The sequence below is a fragment of the Lepisosteus oculatus genome, chromosome 3, assembly GCF_040954835.1.
Source record: "Lepisosteus oculatus isolate fLepOcu1 chromosome 3, fLepOcu1.hap2, whole genome shotgun sequence".
NCBI classification, from domain to species: Eukaryota; Metazoa; Chordata; class Actinopteri; order Semionotiformes; family Lepisosteidae; genus Lepisosteus; species Lepisosteus oculatus.
The window spans coordinates 19,772,042-19,795,023 of NC_090698.1; the positions used below are offsets into that span (position 1 = coordinate 19,772,042).

At 39.0% G+C, this 22,982-nt stretch overlaps 1 protein-coding gene across 10 annotated transcripts in view; it reads left to right on the forward strand.

Annotated features, from left to right (window-relative positions):
* Positions 1 to 22,982, forward strand: part of LOC102684637 (probable E3 ubiquitin-protein ligase HERC1) — a 72,519-nt gene that overhangs the window by 14,123 nt on the left and 35,414 nt on the right. For 7 of the 10 annotated variants that reach the window (XM_069186988.1, XM_069186989.1, XM_069186990.1 and 4 more), the window contains 29 exons: positions 2,408 to 2,573; positions 2,742 to 2,867; positions 3,742 to 3,951; positions 4,590 to 4,742; positions 5,211 to 5,343; positions 5,602 to 5,793; positions 6,226 to 6,438; positions 6,973 to 7,146; positions 7,738 to 7,852; positions 8,151 to 8,277; positions 9,579 to 9,759; positions 10,188 to 10,494; positions 11,160 to 11,265; positions 11,404 to 11,452; positions 11,725 to 11,960; positions 12,775 to 12,972; positions 13,480 to 13,600; positions 13,834 to 14,074; positions 14,469 to 14,635; positions 15,164 to 15,325; positions 15,683 to 15,780; positions 16,178 to 16,276; positions 16,676 to 16,843; positions 17,065 to 17,304; positions 18,299 to 18,382; positions 19,543 to 19,774; positions 20,483 to 20,774; positions 21,469 to 22,229; positions 22,640 to 22,859. In XM_069186988.1, coding sequence (XP_069043089.1) covers positions 2,408 to 2,573; positions 2,742 to 2,867; positions 3,742 to 3,951; positions 4,590 to 4,742; positions 5,211 to 5,343; positions 5,602 to 5,793; positions 6,226 to 6,438; positions 6,973 to 7,146; positions 7,738 to 7,852; positions 8,151 to 8,277; positions 9,579 to 9,759; positions 10,188 to 10,494; positions 11,160 to 11,265; positions 11,404 to 11,452; positions 11,725 to 11,960; positions 12,775 to 12,972; positions 13,480 to 13,600; positions 13,834 to 14,074; positions 14,469 to 14,635; positions 15,164 to 15,325; positions 15,683 to 15,780; positions 16,178 to 16,276; positions 16,676 to 16,843; positions 17,065 to 17,304; positions 18,299 to 18,382; positions 19,543 to 19,774; positions 20,483 to 20,774; positions 21,469 to 22,229; positions 22,640 to 22,859 — 5,571 coding nt within the window. The remainder of the gene's footprint in view (positions 1 to 2,407; positions 2,574 to 2,741; positions 2,868 to 3,741; positions 3,952 to 4,589; positions 4,743 to 5,210; positions 5,344 to 5,601; positions 5,794 to 6,225; positions 6,439 to 6,972; positions 7,147 to 7,737; positions 7,853 to 8,150; positions 8,278 to 9,578; positions 9,760 to 10,187; positions 10,495 to 11,159; positions 11,266 to 11,403; positions 11,453 to 11,724; positions 11,961 to 12,774; positions 12,973 to 13,479; positions 13,601 to 13,833; positions 14,075 to 14,468; positions 14,636 to 15,163; positions 15,326 to 15,682; positions 15,781 to 16,177; positions 16,277 to 16,675; positions 16,844 to 17,064; positions 17,305 to 18,298; positions 18,383 to 19,542; positions 19,775 to 20,482; positions 20,775 to 21,468; positions 22,230 to 22,639; positions 22,860 to 22,982) is intronic. The other 3 variants (XM_069186985.1, XM_069186983.1, XM_069186984.1) reach the window with 3 other exon arrangements.

Consider the following 22,982-nt stretch of genomic DNA (forward strand, 5'->3'; position numbering starts at 1 on the left):
TGAAGAGTCTCTCATACACTGCCTCCATCACAGTGTCAGTAGTGTACAACACTGGAAGTGAGATGGAAATAATGGACCTCAGAAAAAAAATGTAGTTTCAGACTTACAGTATATAATTTTTAGTTATGCTTTGTCGTATTGTATTAGTGGTTGAGTCATGTTCTCTGTCTCTGTGACTGAGAAGAAAGCAAGCATTTTAGGGTACATGTGGAAAGATTTAATAACATAAATGGCGAAACTTGAGTCAATTGTATTTTAATAGATCAACTCCAAAAGTCTGTAGACATTGAATATTTGTGAAAATAGGCATTTCATTTAGAGCTTTGTTACCATCACTCATTAGTGTGGCAAAATAAAACAAATGGCAATCATAATGGAAAAGGCAAAATATTCAGTCCTACTACATGAATTTTGCAAAAGTATATGTATGTAACCTTAATCTTAATTTATTTAGTCTTGTGTGTTTGTTTTACGCTTTTTATACACTTGCCATCTGCTCACCAAAATGTTATAGGTCCTGCATTAGCAGAGATGGGAAACAATACTGTGCACTCTGTCCTCTGACACACAGTCAACATTAAGTACTGTATGAGCCCACAGTGCATCACAGGAGACTTTACATTGATTAGTATCTAATGCATTTCCCTCTGCACTTCCACTTTGTGGATCTCATGAGTTAGTGATGTGCATTAAGGATAACTTGAGCATTACTCTGATCTTTGAAACCCTTGAGTGTCACTGCTCAAAAAGTCTTCACTAACTAATGGTGATACAGTCTAGACTCCCATGATGAAGTCTGTTTGTGCAGTCATTGGAGCTACTGTATTAGTGGGACCCTAATTTCTATTATTTATCAAGAGTGTTCAACATTATATGCTGTATACTATACCATTAATTTGTACTCTGACATGGATAATGTATACAGTAGATGTAAACTAGAGTCAATATTTAATGGATCTTGTCACCCAAACCCTCCACTGGCTTAATATGGACACTTATTTCAATACCATTTATGCAGCATTTTTCAGCTGATTGGAAATTTGCACAAGATACATTTCTAAGAGTTTGTTTTAAGTAGTTTTGATTGTTTTAAACTTTATATTGTTGCTTTTTTTAGTCAAATAGAACATGTATGAATCTGGTGACTGGAAAGCTTCAGAGACAGTTTGCAGGAATGCTCTGTTGAAACCCCAGCTAGGGTTAGCATTCCCAATCTACATTTTTACACTTACTTCTGGATTTTGGGTCCCTGTTGGATGTTAAGACAAGTGATAATTTGCTCCTATCTGCAACTTTTTTTTTGGACACTTGCTTGGTGAAATTCTATGCTGCATGGTTCAGTATTTGTATTTTAAAACTGAGTCAGATGAAAAGTTGTAAAAAAAACCTTTTATAATGGTTAAACTCTCTTTAAGTTTTTCATTTAACTAGATGTACAGTATAACTGGAATCAATATGTAATGGTTCTTTTTACCCAGAGCCTACAGTGGCCGGTAATGTACACTAATTTCAATATCTTTCATACAGCATTTTTCAGGTGATTGAAAATTTGCTTAAAGAAATTGCATCATTGAAGAAGTTGAATTTCCAATAGCTTTTTTCAGTGGTTTTGATTGTTTTAGAGGATTTTTTTTGTTTTAAGGAACATTTATAAATCTGGTGACTGGAGAGCTTCAGAGGCAGTTTGCAGGAATGGTCTGTTGAAACCCCAGCTAGGGTTAGGGTTAGCATTCCCACTCTACTTAGACATTTTTTATGCTTAGTGCTGGATTTTGGGTCCCAGTTGCATGTTAAGACAAGTGATAATTTCCTCTATCTGCAACGTTTTTTTCAGAGACTTTTGGTTGCTTACTGCATATTGTATATTGCACGGTTCAGTATTTGTATTCCAAAACTGAGTCAGATGAAAAGTTGTAAGAAAACCTTTAATAACAGTTAAACTCTCTTAATTTTTTCATTTAATGTGCAACTAAAAATATAACTGGAGTCAACATTTAATGGTTCTTTTTATCCAAAGCCTACAGTGGCCAGAAATTATATACTAATTTCAATATCTTTCATACAGCATTTTTCAGTTGATTGAAAATTTGCTTAAAGAAATTGCATCATTGAAGAAATTGGAGACTTCTGGTTGCTGAAATTGTATGTTCAATCTGTCAAATTAAAAGTCATGTTCAGATTGGTGATCTCTCTTAGTTTTCTCATTTAACGTGCATCTACCATATTGTACATGTACATTAGAAATATTTCCTGGAACCAAATTATTTCAAATATTCTTATTTAGCCGCCAATGACACCGATTGTGCTTGGTCTGCAGATGTTAGTGAAACAGAGTAGTGTATGTGCTGAGATTTCGGGATGAGTAAGTTCCTTGTACAGTAGCTGAGATTTCTATTTCTTTTCCCAGGGAGCACCACCAGTTCGTGCTGCTGTGTATGAAGCTGCTGTCCACTCACCTGTCCCTGGCCCACGCTGGAGGAACAGGAGCCACAGTCCTAGGAGCCCAGGGAAGGCCTCTCCGCAATCTGCTCTTCAGGCTCATTGACTCCAGTGTTCCTGATTCTATTCAGGAGGTACAGTCCAGTACCTTCTGTCTCTCCTCTCCCCTTCCTTAATTCTTGTCCAGTCTGAGCAGTTTGACCGATCAAAATCTTTGTAAATGTCTTACAGTAAAGCATCAAGGATTAGATGGAGGGTGACTAAAAGTGTCCTTTTAACCAAATTATGCTGTTAATTTCCAGGCAGTGATGAATACTCTCTCCATTGGTGCTTCACTCTTGCTGCCTCCTCTCAGGGAGAGAACCGAGCTCTTGCACTCACTTCTACCTCAGGGCCCTGATAGCTGGGAGAACCTTACAAAAGGCCAGGTGAGAGTACACTTTAGTTTGTTGCCATTATCAGTTTTTTTTGTTATATAACACAAATTGTGTCAGCTACGTACAGTATGTCCTTGCATCCCCAACAGTTTCAAATAAATATTCATGAAAATTGAAATTTGAGTCCAGCTTCTCAGAAGAGAGAGGAGAAAGAGATGCATTGAAAAAGAATGTATCCCCTGTGGTTCAGAAGTTGCAACTGATGGGATATACAGGCAGATTCACTGACTTGAATGGAATAATTAAATCTACACTCGGTATTGTTTGTTAGTTAGATCTCCATCATACTTATTTCACACTTACTTTTATGCTAATCTATCTGCTAGTGTGAGAGGGGCAATGATGATACTGTAAGTATTTAAGTAAAATAATGAAAAGTTGGAAAAAAATCAAATACAGCAAGACGATTCTTCATCTCAGTTTTCTATCTCCCATTCTTTTTGTCACATCACCTACAATTCCAATATTTGGCTCATCTGTCTGTCTCACTTTGCCTCTATCCTGCTGTCAGCCCCTTGGTTTCTCTCTCAGCGGTTTGGGTCTTCGGCTCATTTGTGTGGTCTCTCTATTTCTGTCAGGGGCTTCCTTGCTTAGCCCTTAAGTGTGCCTTGTCTCGCCTTCTGCCCGGCTACGTCACACACCTTCTGGAAAGAGAGCACTATTTTATATGGAGAGGACAGCAGCTGTCATCCATCACAGTAGAGATCATCTCCAGCTGCTTCCTCTCCAGACTCCCACCAGCTGACAGTCTGTTACAGTATTGTATTGATTTGTTCATATATTGACGGAGATCTGCGGCTTACGTTTGTTTTAAAAAATGCCAATGAGAATCCATGTAGGGTAAGCGGAGTCTTGTGTGTTTCAGAGACTGCAGCTGGATATGGTGCTGAACAGCCTTCAGGAGCAGTCCCACGTGGCCTGCTTGCTGGGGTACAGCTCACCTGGGGAGCTCTCTGTAGGGTTAACCTTCACATCTTCACTTGAGCCCCCATCAGGCACCTTGGAGACACCTGATCACTTTCACCTAGCAGAAGTCCTGTTGAAAACTCTACTACTGAATATTGGTTATTACACTGTGAGTACATCAGTTCTCTGTACCAATTCATTTTTTAATATTGACTGCTTTTTTCCAAAGAAAAGAGACCAAAATATATTGTCCCCTGAAAATAATTGGAATTTGCATCAAGTTCAGTACTTATTTGAAAAGATTTAGCTTTTTGAGGCTTGCCAAGGTTTTTTCTATACCTTGGATCACATTGTTGTTATAACTAGCAGATTTCCTTTTTAATCTGCAGTTTGTGATGGAAAACATTGCTTTATGTTCAAATTTCCCTGTGAAGCGTAATTAAAGATGCAGGTTTTATCTTTTTCTTTTGAGCTGGTGTCAATTCAATTACCATGTACTTCACACTGAAGTCCAGACCTCTTTGGACATACTGTATACTGTAGTATATTTAATGATCCTGCAAATATGTGTGGGCACACTTCTTATCATTAGTATGGATTCAGTTTGATCTTTTTGCTCATAATTAGCCGAACAATAGGACTATACAGGAAAGATCACAATGCCTTCCCAATTGCTGTGTGTGCCCTGGATTTAGAACTACAACACTTTCAGTGATTTACAGTATGCATACAGTGCAAAAATAACTGTAGGTTCCCAAAAACACCATTAGAAAACCTAATAAAAAAAGACACAATGTGTACTTGCAGGAACGATCTTTTGGTGAACTGGAGAAGAACAGTGACAAACAACAATGCAGCAAAGCTCAGAAGCAGTCCGATCCACCACCTCACTTTCATCGATTGCTGTCAGCCCTCCACAGACACCTCCTGGCACACTGCTACATCAGTACCAGCACCAAGGTATGCTGTCGTTTGCATTCCCTGTATACTCTCTATTTTCATTAGGCCTTTTCTATCTTTTTTTCCTAAGTTTAGTAATGCTCAATTATAATTGTCTTCACATAGTGTAGCCCTTTATGAGAAACTTCAAAATCCATTTTAAAATAACACATGGCCACAAAGTTACATCTTATTGCAAGTAACTAATCTCTTTTTTTTTTCTATGACACCAAGCCCAGGAGTTATTTGCTATGTTTTATCACATTTCACTGCGTACAAAAAACTTTCTTTGCTTAGTCAAAGAGAACAGAGAAGTCGGTTTTGACTTGTATCGTTCCATCCCAAACTGGTCATGGCAACCCAGCTGGTTCAGTACGCTCAGTGTGTTCTCTCACTGGGGAACTGCATACCTTGTAATACAAAGTTTTTATTATTTTATATGTACTATTTCAAAAATCCTTAAAAAAAGATTAACTTCTTTTTGTTCAGGAGGACTGCAGCGAAACTTTGCTTCACAGACACCTTTGCCTGCTTTTGCCTTGTGCTGCAGAAACCTTCAAGCGTTCTACCATTTTTCTAGAAGAGAGCTCTCTTGACAAGCATGTTATCAGAAAATTGCACAGTAAGTTTAACATAAAATACAAATAACTTTTCAAGATAAATGTTCTTCTGAGATCCACTGCATATTTGTTTAAAAGAAAATTATTTCGATTTTGCTAAAACACTGAAGGACCACCAGCATTAATGTAGTGTGTTTAAAAAAGGTAGCCATTTAACATGCATTTTGTGATATGTGCAGATTATGGGTCAAAGATCCTATCAGTGCATTTGTAACCATTTGTTCAGCTGTTAACCATTGATGTCCCTGTGTGGATTTCAGCTGTCCTGTTCAGCTCTGCAGCAGGTAGCCTGTTGTGCCAGGTGATCTACTCTCTCTTGCTCCTGCCTCTCCACGTTGTGCGGCCCCTGCTGCCTCATCTGCTCTCTCTGTTGGAACACATCAATGAACTCAACTGTTTTTTGCCTGACACTGGGCTTCTGGAAGAACAGGAGATGGAGGGAATGTCACTAGGTAAGAACATCACAGGCAGTACTGGCCATTATTGAAGGTCATTTCTTTTTTCAGGGCTTTGTTTGCTGTGTAACAGGTGTACTGTATGCATCTAGGTGAACTCATTTCCTTTTACTGTACATTGATGATTCATTCACAAATGTCCATTATACACCTGTGGTGTTGTTAATAAACATGCCTTTTTAGGATGAAAGTAATTTTTGTAAGAAATATTGAAAATATTACCTTCAAGAACAGTACTTTACATTGATCTACAGCCAAAAAACAATGGAAAGCTATTATATTATCAATAGCTGTATACTGTATACTTACACTGACATATTATAATTATCATAAGGGGCACTGATAAAAATTGAAATTGAATTTTTAATAGATATAAGATTGTTAGATGTTTTGAAGTTGTGAATCCACCTGGAACTGACGTTGTTTCAGAGATTTCCGATGGTCAGGGGTTGTCTTCTGAGGATCAGCCTGTGGGCTGGGTGTGGCTGCTGGACTTGGAGAGATCAGTGGCCCTGGCCATCGGGCGTTGTCTGGGTGGTATGCTACAAGGGCAGCCTCCTTCCACACAGGAGATAGCTACAGAGTTCTGGCTGCATAACCCCCTTTTCAGAAATGGTCTAGAGATGGACTATGAACAGTTAGGTATGGATTTTTTGAATTTACAGTCATTTGTTTTCTACAGTAGTATTTAGAAAATACTTGGCTCATTACACATCTGCACTTTTGCGTGGTTTACTGTGTTTGTTTTTCTCATAACTACATATTTATTATCCCACAACATATTTTTTGTTCCGGTTGTTATTATTTATTATGTTTTTAATGTACTGTGTTGTGTGTTGCCGTCTGTTGTACTGTGTACGTATGTCCCGAGAGATCAGTGCGAATAAGAATTCCAATGTACATGTACCTACTGTATGGCCAAAAACTACTCTATTATTTAGGTATTTTCTGTGGTCATTTTACATAGTAATGTGACCTATTAGGGATTACAAATGACATGCCTTCTGAGTTTGAATGCCTGTGAATCTCAGGTTATCCTCTGAAGCCAGTTATTGGATTGTAATAAGATATACTGTAGTTCTCTGAGTATGGTTATATAAAGCAAATGTTATTGCAAAATAAACACCACTAATCATGATTTCCTTATTGGTAAGATGTGCGTTTTTTCTTCTGTAGACTCCCTAATGACCTTGCTGACAGAGGCAGCTCTCTCTGGCTGTACTGATGGCAAGTTTGGTGATTTGAAAGTGAGTGAGGAAAATTCCCTGCTGGTAGATCTGGCTCTGGGCATATCAAGAGAGCCTGCTCTTGGACTCTGGAGAAAAATGAAGGATTACGCCATCAGCAAAGGTAAACTACATTTGTGGACAGAAAATGCTGAAAAATATACTAAATAGGTATACGTATAATCATAGATAATCATGAAAAGGAATTTTTGGAATATTAACTTTTCCACTTATCAATGATTGTTTCAATCTACATGTTTTTTTCCAAATAACAAAGAAGGTCTTATTGTTTATTGTTACATAGCATTATTATTTCTTTTTTGTAAATTATTTATTTTGCTTTTTAATTTAGAAAACATTCATGTATTAATATGTATGAATATGGAATCTAGAATTTTTAAACTGTATGTCTCAAACTGCTAAGTATGAAGATTTCTTCATATTCCAAAGTCTTCTGATTATCATTATTTTCAGTGAGAAAGAATAACCATCATCAGTCATTAATGAATATTAAAAATGTATCTCAGAAATGTAAACTTTCTCGCCTTGCCAGGTGATGATATTCGAAGTCTATCCCTTTTCATTTCTCATAAATGCACAATGATATTGAACCATTGCACAAGTTGCAAGGCATTTGTTTACTTCATCAAAACCTTAGGTTTATAAAGTATTTGTACCATTTATGATGTTATTCACCTTTGGCAAACCCCTGAAGACTGGGACAATGGCAGTACAGCTGGAGATTCCCTGCTTGAAACAGCATGTCGCTGCAGTTTTGCTGCTTTACTGAAGCACACTGGCCTGCTCGATGAAGCTTACTGGCAAGACAGGTGAAAAATTAGAATCAATTACAAAAAATATGATTACATCTATTTTTATAAATACTACTTTTACAGTGAATAAATATTGAAACAAAATGCTTGTAACTGCAGTATAATCCCTAGTAATAGAATATGTTTGTACTGTAAAAATTATATGTCATTTAAAATTAAAAATAATGTTTTTGATGCTTTTAAAGGCTGTGTACCGTAAGTGGTTTATAGCTTTGCGATTTCATTAAATGTTATAGTTTCAAGGCATAAAACAGTGTAAGATCATTTTAACCTTGACCTTCTAATCACCTTGCAGGTATGAACCTTCTGAAATACTCATTGAAATCTATCAAGCCGTGTACAAGGTTCGAAGTACTCTTATATCATATAAAGATTCTACAGGGAGCACTGCAAGTTCTCAGACATCAACCTACACCAAACAGGTAAAAATTGTGTTTATTGCATCCTGATTTAATAAAAGTTAAATAATATTTACAAATGTCATATTAAACACTCTTCAGTTTAACTGATATTTGTAACGGCTTTTGATAAACTTTCATATTACTGACAGTTGGTATTAGTATTGAAATGTATATATTTGGGTTGAAACTTGGTTGAATGGATAGAAAACAGAGAGTCCAGTTAATTTCTGAATGATCAGTCTCAGATAATTAGTGGAGTACCACAGGAATCCGTACTAGGACCACAGCTCATTTTGATATATAAATCTAGATAGATCTATTGTAGATTGTGGTATAGTTAGCATACTAGTCACATTAGCAGATGATACCAAAATAGGAGTACTAGAATACTGTACATTATAGGGACAACAAGGGAAATTCAAAAGGATTTAGAAAACTGGACAAACACTGGCAGATAAAATTACATGTAGACAAATGCAAGGATTTGCATGCAGTTAGCAAAAACATAAACTATAGATGTAATATTTGGGCATTTATTGTTTGTGACATTGTTTACATATTCCAGACAATGTGGAGAAGCAATAAAAAGGAAAACAAATTGCTAGGGCATACATTGTACAGTTTCTAGAATTCTACAAATAAAATGTAGAATTTGAATCAAGAGTTGTTATTAAAATTGTGCAATTTACAACTTACACCTCATTTAGAATATCATGTACTATTTGTAATACCCATGCAAATGTATGGCAAAGGTGAAAGGATTGTGGGCATATGCAGCAAGCTGCCCAGCCATTTTTCAAACCTGGAATACCCTGGCTTCCTTCATGGAACTGCTGAATGAGATCTTTGAATCAGTTACCAAAAAAATGTAATCCCTTTACCTTTGTGTCATTTGTAAAGAGTACATGGGGATCTTAAGTTGCTTTAGGAGTTTCTGTGTTTGTAGTCAGTTCTCCGAGTGTCTCGGTGTGTGCGTGTAATCAGTTCTCTGATTGAGTGTCTGGATGTGTGCGTGTCGTCAGTTCTCTGATTGAGTGTCTGGATGTGTGTGTGTCGTCAGTTCTCTGATTTGAGGTTCTGGATGTGTGCTTGTCGTCAGTTCTCTGATTGAGTGTCTGGATGTGTGCGTGTCGTCAGTTCTCTGATTGAGTGTCTGGATGTGTGTGTGTCGTCAGTTCTCTGATTTGAGGTTCTGGATGTGTGCGTGTCGTCAGTTCTCTGATTGAGTGTCTGGATGTGTGCGTGTCGTCAGTTCTCTGATTGAGTGTTTTGAGGTGTGTGTGTAGTCAGTTCTCTGATTGAGTGTCTCAATGTGTGTGCAGAGTTCTGTAATATCTCAGAGCCCTGGTGATGGGGTGCTGGAGGTGTCCAGTAGCGGCTTTGTGGAGAGGGCAGTGAATGGCAGTGAAGGCCAGCAGGGCAGCCAGGCGGCCACTGCAGAACACAACCAGGATGAGGAACCGGAGGAAGACATCCCCAGCATCAGCAGTATGTACTTGCCTGGTAAACACCACACCTCTTTTTCACTACAGCCCTGGGAAACCTGTGGCACAGAAGCAAAGAAAGCTTGGCCAGTCGATTTTTTTTCCACTAATAAACATAGGATGCCTATGTTTTGTGAGTTTAAATTGCATTTTAACATACCCTGTTCTTGCCCTGGTTTTGTCCCCCAGTCCAAAGTCATACAGTATTGGCAGCAAGTGAATTGAAAAATGGCCCTGGCGTGAGCGTGTTTGTGTCTGTGTTTGCCCAGTGATGGACTGTAGTTCCATCCAGGATATACACCGCCTCACGCCTGTTGCTTACTGGGATAGGCCCCGGCTCCCCCATGACTCTGAACAGGATAAAGCAGTTAGTCAAAATAGATCATAATAGATGGAAAAGCCTGCATTTAATACAGGCCCTCACGGGCCACCTGGGCTGTATTCCAGAGGTTCTGCAGTGTTTCCTGGCCACACGAGAAGCCATGCATCTCCATCAGACTGAGACGGTGTACGAGTCGTCGGGGACAAGCACGCGGCCCAGCAGCAGTGACAGCCCCGGTTCCCCCGAGAGGGAGGTCAGCCTGCTGCGCCGTGACTGGGAGAGGAAGAGAGGGGGCTCCGAGGAAGGCCTGTCCTTCCCGGCTGCTTGCCAAGCCGTCATCTCCCGCTGTGCCTTCCTCATCCTGGGAGTCCGGGCTGCCTGGCAGGACAGAGAAGAGCTGACTGACCTGCAGACACATCATCTGGGATGCAGGTGGGGAAGCTTATGTTTTGGACCAGGCCCACTCAGGTTGTGGGTGTTCTGATCCATTGCATTGCAGTCCTGTAGTATAGCAAACTCTTTAATTCTTTAAATACTGAACAAAGAGGTCAGTATAACAATTAAGGTGCTCTTTGTACCGAAGCTGAGTAACTCTACATTGCATGCTGTGTGTGGTTATTAGTCAAGGAGTTTTCAGAGTTGTTTAAATTGTGTTGTAGACTTCAAGTGTGTTGTTGTCTCTAGTATCCATCTGACATTACCACCAAAGCTGATAATGTGCAGTAGCCCATGTTACTTTTTATTTACCCATACAGGTATGCAACCAAAACAAAACATTAACCCTAACATTATTCCTTAGGTGTTGACATGTGTAAATAATGTTGGACACTGTAAAAAAAAGTGGTAAAAATAAGCTTTTGAATATAAACTTTTCATAGTGAAGTAAGGATTTTATTTAATTTGAAGCATTCTAAAGATATTTGTTGTACTTTAAATACATATTTTTGGGAGGGGAGATGTGCTGGTAGAAAATTAGAACAGTTAAATTTTTTTCTTGATAATTGGTCACAATTATCACAATATTGTGTTGAGAATGAAGTAGAAGACAAAACACAATTCAGATGATTGCCTTTAATTTTTTTTTGTGTGTTATGCAGGCAATCAGTCTCTTCATCAGAGGGAGAACATTTACTTAATTTAAAGTCAGGATTCAGTGTGTGTATGTCTGGCATAGTGGAATCTGGAACAGTGGAGAAGAAAGCTGTAAGTATTGCATATAGACGTACAGTACCTCCATGCAAACGTACATGTTGAATGAAAATGGAAAACATTTGCTGTTAAATCATTAGCCTATAAGTTGCATTGTCTGTATTAACGTTTAGTGTTGCTCCTTGTGTTAAGTCTCCAGATCCATCAAGGGTTCCAGCTGGATCTTCAAAAAACAGAATGGGCAAGTTATTTCTTAATTTGCTCTGTAACCTTTTTTCTAATTCTTGTCACATTCATTTGTATGAATACATCTCTTATTTAGAATTAGAAAACTTCTACCTCTGTAGTGTAATATATTGCATTTACAATATTGCTATTTTATGTTTTAAATGGATCAAGGCTAGTTGCATAGTAAATTTGCTACTTTCATTAACTGTATTGCCATCCAGCCTGTTTTTGGAGATGAATTAAAAGCTAAGCGCACGTTGTTGTTTGTGTTTGTTCCTGTGGCAGGCCTTCCCCTCTGTTCCCTGGGGATCATGAAGGATGCCTGGGAGAGACTGCGGCAGTGCATCAGCCCGACTCCTAACCATTGTGTGGCCTCAAGCTCCTATGTGCTCAGCCAAGTCTTGCACTTCCTGTGTGGGAGCCTGCTGAAGACGTCCTGTCTTGTAGAGAAGGAGGCAGGCAGCCAGGCAGACCCTAAAGCCATAACCCTGGCAATGACACAACAGCAGCAGAGGGCCGAGGTAGGGACTTAATAAAGGAAACATGAACCGCTCATACTGTGTAAAATGGTAGCGGTTCATCCGTAGGAGCTCACCATTTGTGGGACCCAAGTTCCAGTTACTGTATATCAACTTTGACAAGTGAAACAGTAAAGAAATTATAACGTATAGGACACTTCAAAACTTGTACATTACACCCGGATTACATTACATTGACACACGAAACAGGCTCCACAGCCGAAATGTTGTGTTTTCTTTCTTCTCTTTTGAGCATGGAATAAACCTATTGCCTAATTCCCTAATTAATAGAGGAACTCTGATCATGGGTCATGGCCACTGCTCCACACTGCACAGTTTATGAATTATTTATTTTTTTATTTTGCTTTTGGAAAGTGACAGTTTATCATAAGTCGGCAACTTTTTGATAAAATGGCTTATGGTACCCATGAGATATTCCTAATAAAGAGCAAAGACACAGTATTGATTTAAAGTCTTACAGAAATGTTATTGAAAGAAAAGTTGAGTATCATAGCAAAGTTTAGATGTCTTCGTTAATTAATCTGCTGTTTCAGTACAGTCAGCATTTTAATTTTGTGCACCTTTTCACAGATTGGGATCTTTATATTTTAAGTTTGCATTAAGGCTTGAATAACTTCATACCTGCAAATAAGAGGGCTTGAGATCAGAATCAGTACCATCAGTAACATAATATGCTTATATTGTGGGTGATGTGCTAATGACCTTTCTAAATATTCCTGCAAATCCATCTGTAAGATACTGTATATGACATGGAAATTGATGTGAACTCAGCCAAAATGTCTGCTATTCATTGTAGGTGCGTTTAGAAGCCCTGTGCCAGATTTCTTCTTTCCTCTCTGAGATGGAGGATAAGAGACACAGCTCCACAGTGCCACCGAGGTTCCCTGGCTTGCTTCAGTCAGTGCAGCTGCAGTTCCTGTCTGGTTGCTTTGATCTTGGGACCCATGTGTCAACAAACCAGTCAGGGAGCAGTAGCAAGATGAACCATTACTCTGTAAGGCTGTGTTAACATTTTGAAATAGTATAATGAAATTAGACATATAATGAAATTGAATAAGAAATGATAATATAATAATAATGAATTCCTTAAAATAATTAAATTAAGTGAAAACACAGATCAGTGTGTATTTTTGCTAAATTGTAGATTGATAGCCTACAGTACATTCTAATCCAGTTGTCAGACGCATATTGACTGCATGTCCCTGTTATACTGTATGTTTTTTAAAAAAATAAGCTAAGGTACAGTATATCTAATTGAAATCGGTACCAGTTTTGTACATGGAACTCTTATTGCTATTTATGTGGATTTTCCAGAGTTTACAAACTAATATGGTTTTGTAGGATTACGTTTTATTGAGTCCTATACCATATCAAAAACTTTTTTTGTGTGGTAAAAGTGATGCTTTTATCCTAATATGAGCACTGCTGAAATGCTACTGTACAGTACATGAGAAGTTGAAGTGGTTCAGAATTAACATTTTAAGCTTTTCATCTCCCCCAGTCTGGAACACGGTCTGCCAAGATGAGCACACAGCAGGAGCTTCAGGCTGCAGCGCACACCTTCCACCAGCAGGTGGTGCGAGTCCTCACACAGAAGGTTGTGACTGAGAAAGAACTTTCAGGTGTGTGTAAAAAAGGAAAGAAAAAAGAGATCAAAGTCATCATGAAAATATATTTAAATATACTAGCATTACTCTTTTCTTAACAGCCTTTAGTTATGTGCATACATGAAGAATGCCAGCAGATATGCATACATTGCACTGATATAAGTTTTCCCAACAATATCGCTTTTAGGTCCTTCATTGTGATCGAGAAGATCATTGTGTCTATTTCTCTTTTCCTTTTTGTCCTGCAGGGTCTTATCAGCATCTCCTCCTTGCCACTCTCTTTGCCTTGAATTTCCATTACCAGCCTGTTGACTTAGTTATAATGGTCAAGAGCGGCATTTTGGAGATTCTGTCCAAGCTGACAGACGATACTTGTATGCTCCTCAGCCAGCGCTGGCTTGCTGCCTCAGTGTCCGAACACATGTTGCTCAGTGGTGCGGTCAAGCTGGCGAGCGCAAGACTGCTGCAGATACTGGCTGTTGCTGCCAGGTACATTAAACCTGATACGTTCTCCTAGATTTAAAGGATGAGAAGCAATTCCTATTTGTTTTGAGACCGTGTTGAATTGCTAATATAGAAATTACAACATATTCAAGCCTTCATACTTAACGAGGTGCAAAAATGAAAAAGATGAGCAAATACTGTATGTGAATATAGTACTGTATGTTATCAAACTATATTACACAATCTGCAAGAAACATTCAGATATGTGAATAGTATTAATATACGATTATACTATAATACACTAACAGAATAGTAAGGTACAGTAGTGAGATCTTGTCAAGATGAGTATAAATTATACAGATTAAAAAGTATTGCTATACTTTCTGACTGTGTAAAATCTGCAGTCACGAGCGTAGAAATATTATGTGCGTCTGAATAGCTCCTGTGAAGATTCCCTACCGCTAGAGGTTCTGCAAGCCCTGATGGATGTCATGTGCGACCAGCTGCAGAGCCTACTTCACGTGCTTCACCAGCTAGACGTGCTGGAGAAAAATACAGGGGACAAAGCAGATGTCGGCGCTTCTGGCAAAAACTCCAAACAAGGAAGTGAGAAAATTTAAAACAATATAAATTATGAGAAACGTTCAACCATCATTGCTTTACTTTTCTGTTGTTCTTTATATTCCGTGGGTTTTTTAAGATGTTTTTCACCATTTAAAATTTCCTTTGTTTCATTTTTAGTAAAAAATGAATGTAAGATATACTGTACATGTACAGGTATACAGTATAGTGAGATATAGTGAGAGAGTGTAGTGTAGGTTTGTGAAAATAAATGCTTTATCCTGGAAGCTTGTTATCATATTTATTGACTCACCGTTGTGTGTCAATAAATGACTCGCCTTGACATGAACTGCAAGCATGAATGCTTATATATTTAAATGCATATTTAATATTTTTAAAAATATTTTTACAGTTATACCTGATTAAATAAGTACTTTATACGTATGTGTTTTGGGGAAAATAACTCCTGAATATATTAAATTTACAATTTCACAAATATCACTTCTAGTAGTATTATTTTGTTTCCCTTTTGTTATTAGTGTTGATGCCATTCTGTGTTATGATTTGGTTTTGAAACAGAGGTTGTGAGGAGCAGCCGAATTGTGGAGTCACAGCTTGCAGATTTCTTGGTGTTTCTCCGTCGGATAGTCTCCCTGAAAAGCACCAAAAGAATCTCTGTCTTTGCTAAATGGATTGATCCTCTCATGGCAGTGGTGTCCCAGAAAAGATCCTCAGGTAATAACAGTGGTGTAAAGCACGCTTATGATTTCTGTAGAGGGCTGCCATCTTCATACTATCTGTACAGTTTTCCTTGGCATTTGCTGTAGACCCATTTCTTCCTCTGCTGTGAATTTTCCACAATTTTCTGTCATTCAAGGACAATAATGCCATGCAGTTCCATAAATAAAGTCTAGATTTTTTTATTAACCGTGGTTTCACATTTCTGCTTGTATATGTAGTTCTGTCTGGATTCATTAGTCTTTTATTATTTCAGATCAGGTTGCTTGTCAGATAGACATAGACAAGTATCATATACTGTACTAATGCAGTCATAGGCTTTTTTGTCTTAAATATTTTTTTTTGCCTTGGTAGGTGTTCCACTTATTAAAAATCTGCGAACCAAACTGCTCACTTTTCACATTTTGGAAGCCCTGCTACCTGCATGTACAGACCCAGTGCAGGTTAAACAGGTGAGGCCTGTTCTGCATGTTTGGTTATTATTATTGTTTAATATCCACGTGGTTTAGTGCACTTTCCTAGCTAGCTTTCACTTTTCCAGTGTAACACTCTACCGAGATTTACATTTGAGAATGTTAACAACCGTATGTTGTCAAGCCACTTAACTTAGAGCTGGGCCTTGACAAGGTGCTTCTCTGAGTATGGGCTTCAGGGATAACTGTAGCTTACAAAAATAAAGACTATATTTCATCCATCTTGAGCTCTTAAATTCTAATAGGTCATTCACCCCAAGTCCCCACCCAGATATTTCTTGACATCATAAATCAGATATTTTCTAGATAATTGTTCTTGGCAGGAACTCCATGTGCAACTTTAAAATACAATATTTTTAATTTTGCTTTCCTTCAGATTGTTGATAAACTCTTTGGGTTGTTATCAACATGTATGTGGGAGGAGCCTCTAGTTGCCAGCAAAAAACTTGAGAAATCCCCTGAAAGCTCCAAGCAGGTAAACTTGATCGTCCTTCAGCATTCAGGATTTCAGTGTGCCGCAGGTCCTTTTCGCATGTGTATAGTTAATACAGTATGTCTCATAATCATTTGACTGATATCGCGGTTAATTCAGTATGGAGGATAATGTAACTGTAGGATTGGTGATAATAATGTAAAAATATCAAAAATACTTCAGAATGTATTTTGTGAACTTTATTATTGATATTGCTAGTTCTATAGTATACTAATTTGAGTCTTAGTTTTCAACAACTTTACAGTGTACTGCGCAAAAAAGCTGAATAAGGATTCAAAGTAATTGGTAGATTTCTTATAAGTATTTTTTTTTCTTAGATATGTTTATTGCCTTTATCTGTGCATTAGTGGAACCGATTAGATTGACTGTCCTTTTTCTTAGGATTCCGTGACTGAAGATGAATGTATTCCTATTGGAGATTTCTCCTTTGATCCAGACAAAATGGTTTGCTGCTCACTGGAAAGTGGGAATGTTCTTTCACATGGGTCTGGTGGAAAAGGCTACGGCTTAGCTACAACAGGTGTAACGTCCGGCTGCTTCATTTGGAAGGTATGCTTATTAAGGAAAAAAAAGAAGGTACAATTAAAGTCGCTTGCACAAATTAGATGCATAAAGGATGCAGAATAAGTAAGATGCAAGCACAGTTTTTATTTTTAAATGCATATTTTAATTTTTAACCTATTTAGCTTTCTTGATTCTTATTGTTTTTTCCCCTACAGTAAAAATGTTGTTTTGTCTTATATGGACAATATGATATCTTGTCTTATCAGTTTTACATTACCAAGGAGAACAGAGGCAACGAAGGCACGTGTGTGGGAGTGTCACGCTGGCCTATCCGGGACTTCAGCCACCGCACCACCACAGACATGTGGCTGTACCGAGCCTACAGCGGCAGTCTCTACCACAGCGGAGAGATGGGTCGCTGTCTGCCCTCCTTCACCCAGGGCGACACCATCACCTGCATCCTGGACATGGAGGCTCGGACCATCTCCTTCGCCAAAAACAACAAGGTAGTCACACAGGCCCATCCCTGCCACAAGACCATGGCACATTGCCCCATCCTGCACTGCATCTGTGTATAATGACACGCTACTGAGGTGGGACTTGTAGTGCAACCCAGGAATATGAGAGAACCCACTTGCTGGGCGAGAAGCAGCCGAGTTGGGAAATCCACCTGCACCATTCAGGAAATAACTGAGAGCTGCACACTAGCGGAACCGGTGGGATTGGGGAATGCACACTCTGGGGATGAGTAGAGAAGGCTGCTTTCTGACAGGCGAGCTGAGTCACCATGCACGCAGACAGACGTGGTGCTGTGACTAGCTCAGAAACCAGAGAGCTCAGTCAGCAGTGAAGCAAATCTAAAAATTGTGGTTGAGTAACAGTCTAAGTTCAAAGCTGGGAAAACACTAAGAGCTGTTGCAAGGGTTAGAGCTGGAAAAACACTCTACAAACACTCTGTTGATCTGAGGGGTAACAGGGTAATTACCAAGTATTAGCAAGACATGAGTGTACTGAACGAAGTATAACTAGGGAAACATAGAAACAAGGCTCGAGGGCTTCAGTGTCCAAACTCAATGACAGAGCCCCAAGCTCTCTCAGGTCTGAGTATTCACGTTCAAGAACACCTGGGGCTGGCGTAGTCATAAACCAGCTTCAGGTGCTCCAAGTCTCCAGGTAAATAGTTTCCACGGCAGCTGGTGCTGGGAGACTGGATGACAGTGACTTAACCAGCTACCACGTCACAGCAAGCTCACCCCATAGGGGTTTTTTCTGTGGTTAAAACAAGCTCTATTTAGAATGAAAAATGTAGTTTTTTCGACTTCAAACAAATGAATCTGAGTATTGAGTAATGTGAATTCTGATCATTCTGTTGCATTCAACAAAAAGAAAATGGGAAAAAATAGATAAATATAATCCTTGCAAACACTGACATCAAATAAATACAGATTTTACATCTGGCATAGTAATTACCATACATTAATAGATTTGTTTTCCTTCTAGGAACCAAAGCTGGCGTTTGAAGGTGTTGATGCCACTGAGCTGTACCCTTGTGTGATGTTTTACAGCAGTAACCCTGGGGAAAAAGTATGTGCTCAGGGAGTATCTCATTGCTGTTTGAAAATCATGGGCCTGGACTGAAACTTTCTCACATGTCACAGCAGGCGGCCTAAAAATACAATTTAGACTCATACCTAATCATATTGATTCTATTTCAAACAGTATTTGCTTCAGATTTCTCATATGAACCGGATGTAGATAGGCAATTAATTATAGAAAAAAACAAATGTAATAAATAAAAAGTGTGATATAACCTTTTATACTATCAAGCTAATTGGATTTGCTCTGTAACAACTTCACTGGCTGCTTTTAATTATACACTTTTCTGCAACCAATTATGTTTCAATTAACAATGTTTAATGGTAAAAAAATTAAAAGGTAAACTAGGTAAATCAACTTTGATGAATCATGCTAGCTATATACTGAAGTATTCTGCTATACATTACTTCTTTATGTGATGATTCATAAATATATTGTCCTAGTTATGTTGGTTGGTTAGATGGTCTAACTGGTCTTTGCCAGTTAGATATTCCTAGATACAGTATAGATATTCAAGATATTCATTTCAATGCATTTGTCCAAACCATGGGTTGAAATTATTACACTGAAACAACACTGCAAATATACAGTGTGTAATACCCTTGTGGACCAGATTCAGTGCCACTTACCCTGAAAGTCAGTGGGACAGAGCAACTTTTTGGATTTTGTGTTCATAATTGTGGGTGTTTTGATATAAATCCAAGTCTATGGAATTCAGAATAAAATCTTTTAATTTATATTAAGAATATTGTAGTTTAAAATGAATTGTTATTCTCCTTCTGTCTGATGTGAGAGTTATTAATGTAAATGCACATTTACAGGTTGCACTGTATGGGTAAGAAAGAATAATTGCTTTCATTCCTGCATAGAATACACTCTTCACCAGAATGTATACTGTATATAAAATTGAATATTTGTCACTGTTATTTTGTTGCAACATTTCTTTCCCAGAAAAATCAAACACAGTGACGTTGTAAAGTGTTACTGTAAATCAGATTGCTAATGTGAGAGTCTCTATTTCATGTTTTTTTTTCAGGGGGTTTGTCTGTTGGTTTGTTTTTCCTTGTCAGTGAAGTGTGGTGAACTTAGCTTTGCAGAAAATGCTTCTTAACGTGCTGTACCCCTTGTCCCTGGGCTTGTGAGTGCAGGTGGCCCTGTGTGACCTGCAGATGAGAGGGATGCCCAACGACCTCCTTCCGGGGGAGCCTCTGTGCAGCCCCCGAGCCATCGTCCAGCTGGAGGCTGCCATCCAGCTGCTGCGTGTGCTGCATCGGCACGACAGCTGGACGCCGCACATCAACAGACACATGCAGACGCGGCTGGAGCTCCTCAGGCCTCTCTTGAAAGACACAGGGATGGGGAAGTCAAGCAAATTACAGAGTGAGTTCCCAGATGTTCTAGGACGCTCATGCCTTTTCACTTGATCAATCCAATCCCCTTTTCCTGCTTCTCAAAAAGAAACTGAATTGCAGCTTCAGCTCTACACTCTGAGAAGGGAAGCATTTCAATTGGAAATTTAGAAATAGAAAGTAAATTTGGCCGTATTTTCCTTTGGTTGTCATCGTCGTCTTCGTGAAAAGCGATGACATACAGTACTATAAATGCTTCTGTTTCATTGTTCTTCCCCCAGTCAGGCACTTTAAAGCATTTGAAACTTGAGTTATAACCTAAACTCAGCTTATATCATGAAATAAAGAAATGTGGCCTGTTTATGTAATTCAGTGGCTACAAAAAGATAGTCATAGTTGAGTGTTGAATATACTACATCTCTTTCTCTTGAGCACATTTTGAAAGCAAAAGGTATTCAAATGCGATAATATCAGATAAAAACTTGATTTACATATACTGTAAGAACTCTCAGTATTAGTTAACATTAGGAATACTGTTAGAAATGTATTTATGTTCTTTCTTACAAGCCTATTTCTAACCAACAGTATTGGCTACATGGTAATTGCTTTGAGAGTTCAACCAATTTCACATTCTTTATTTCAACCCCTTTATCTCATCTTTTAGTATTCCTTTGTACAGACAGTAGTGTGATGCCCTGTGGTGGCGGTGATGAAGTAATGCGGTAATATTATTCTGCAGTGGAGGCACCAGGTCACAGTAAGAAAGGTCCTGCAGATGACAAGGAGTGGAGTGGCGCGAGAGACACAGACTCGGTCCCTGGCCCCTCCAAGCTGTCTGAGCCTCAGCTGACTGCTCTGTGTTGCGAGGTGTGGCCAGTGCTGGCAGTGATTGGGGGAGTGGACAGCGGACTCAGGGCTGGAGGACTTTGTCTACACAAACCAAGTGGCCGGAGGGCTACCCTGCTGGGTGTGCTGAAAGAAGGGAGCACTTCTGCCAAGCTGCAGTGGGAGGAGGCTGACCTGACTGTCAGGTATGTAACAGCAGGATCCCTATTTTCTTGTCTTTGAACCTGGAGAGAGAGCAAGACGTTTACCTGTAGGTGTTAATAACAATGTGTGTTTAAACTAAAATACTTGAATTTTTGCTTAAATTATGGTATATCATAAAAATATTTACTTTATTGTTCACTGTTGATCACTTGCAGTGGGCTCTATTGTGCTGTTACTACTGCTATAATGGCCCATGAAACAGCTTTTTTTTAATTTCAAAATAAAGCCCATTGACAAGTACAATGAGCATGAAAAGAAAATCTTATATCTCAAGTTAGCAAAAAGTTGACAGTGAAACACAGTTTGAATAGTATACAATAATGAAACAGTGGTTTGTAAGTCTGGGTACAGCACTAAAGTAATGTGAAAAATCTTAATATTTAACAATGAAATGTATACAACTAATTTCAGCTTAGAACACTGATTTAAAAAGCTATTTATCTGTGTTGTAACTGTGGAATACAATGCTGAAATCTTTTCTTCTGGCATATTTTTTGCATGCTCTACATTTCCCTCCTTTTATTTCCATCTAACCATTCCATGTGTCCACTTCCCTTTTGTTGACCTTTTCCTTTCTTTTCTTTCTGTTTTTTCCCCTTTTGTTTCTTCTTCTCGCCACATCTTTTGCCTTCCCTCTCCATGTTGCATGTCACGGTTCTCCTTCCACTAATCAAGCTTCCTGAATTCTTGGTCACCCAGCGACACCCCACTGTCCTCCCTGGAGCCCTGTGAAGTTCCCCAGTTGGATGTCACCAGATTCAGAGGCCTGAAACCTTCTGTCTTGTTAGACCTGATCTGTCTGACTGGGGTGCTGGAGGAGCAAGATGGCCACATCCAGAGGGCCTCAAAAAAGAGCTGTCCTGAGGGTGGTCAGCAGAGCGAACTGGAGAGGAGACTGGACGAAGACATAGCCAGAGTCATGATGGATGAGGAGGGGTGTAGAGTAACAGCAACTGCTATGAACTCCGAGAACACAACCGCATCAGAGCTCCTCTGGGAAAAAAAATCTCTTGAAGAAACCAAAGAGATTCGAGTTGAACAGGAAGGCAGCTCATGTCCCCAGACAGTAATCCAGCCAGATCTCTCTTCCTCTGAGCTGCATGCTATCCGGGTGTCTTACCTCTTGCTTGGTGCCTTGAAGTCACTTGCTGTCATTTTGAGCTGTGGTAAATACGCCGATATGCTCTTAGTACCAAAGTTTGAATCTGCCTGTCAGAGCAGCCCCGATTTTTCCAAGCATCTCAGCAGAATGGAAAACACGGAGCTGCAGTCGGTCCTCCAGTTTCTGGTGCGAAGCATGGTGAAATGGGCTCTGAAGTCATGCCCCATTAAAAAGACTTTGTCCCTGGCAGACTTAGAGAGAGCTCAGGTCATGCTCTTCAAGGGAGCTCTTGACAGGATGCATGAGGAATCTGGAGCCAAAGACCATCAAAAGGGTACAGTATGTTAAATTCACTCTAATCTCCGGTATAGTTATACTCAAAGTATTTTTTGAGTATAGCTAGAAAAAAAAACTAGTACTAAAAAAAAGTCAAACTTTATCCATCAGCCAATCATAAATTACAAACCCACAACTTGGATGGCTGGTTGTCTTTGGGAAGAAGCAGGAGGCTTCTGGATAACAAAATTACTTTGAGCACTTTGCAGTTAAGTTTTGGCAATCTTGCTCATAGATTTTGGTTATAAAAAAGCAACAGCCCTGCTTATCAGCTTGATACCATTAGTTGCATGTGGTGTACTGTATATTGAAATATTGAATATATTCTATACTCACTAATTAATGCCATTAAATGTTGCTTTTTTATTATTTACTCAAATTCTAACATTAGTTCTGTTTTATGGACAGAATCTGGGCTGTCGGCACAAGTTCCAAACCAGACAATGTCTGAATCTTCAAGCACAATGTCTCTGCACAGCAATGGCTCAGAGGGAAACAACACATTCTGCCTGTCTACAGCAGCTTCTACTTCATCCTCCAGCAATGACCTGGCAGCCTCCTTGCTCTCTGCGTTACAAGCAGATGGGCTGGAGAACTTCAACCCATTCCTTCCCATCAATTTGCTACAGTGAGTGCTCTATGGCAGGTGGCAGGTGCAAATAGGCACAGTGAAAGGAGAGGACATTTCTTAGTGTTTGAGCTTCACTTTCTGTACGCATACATAAGTGTTGTAACTAAAGCGGTGTGCTGT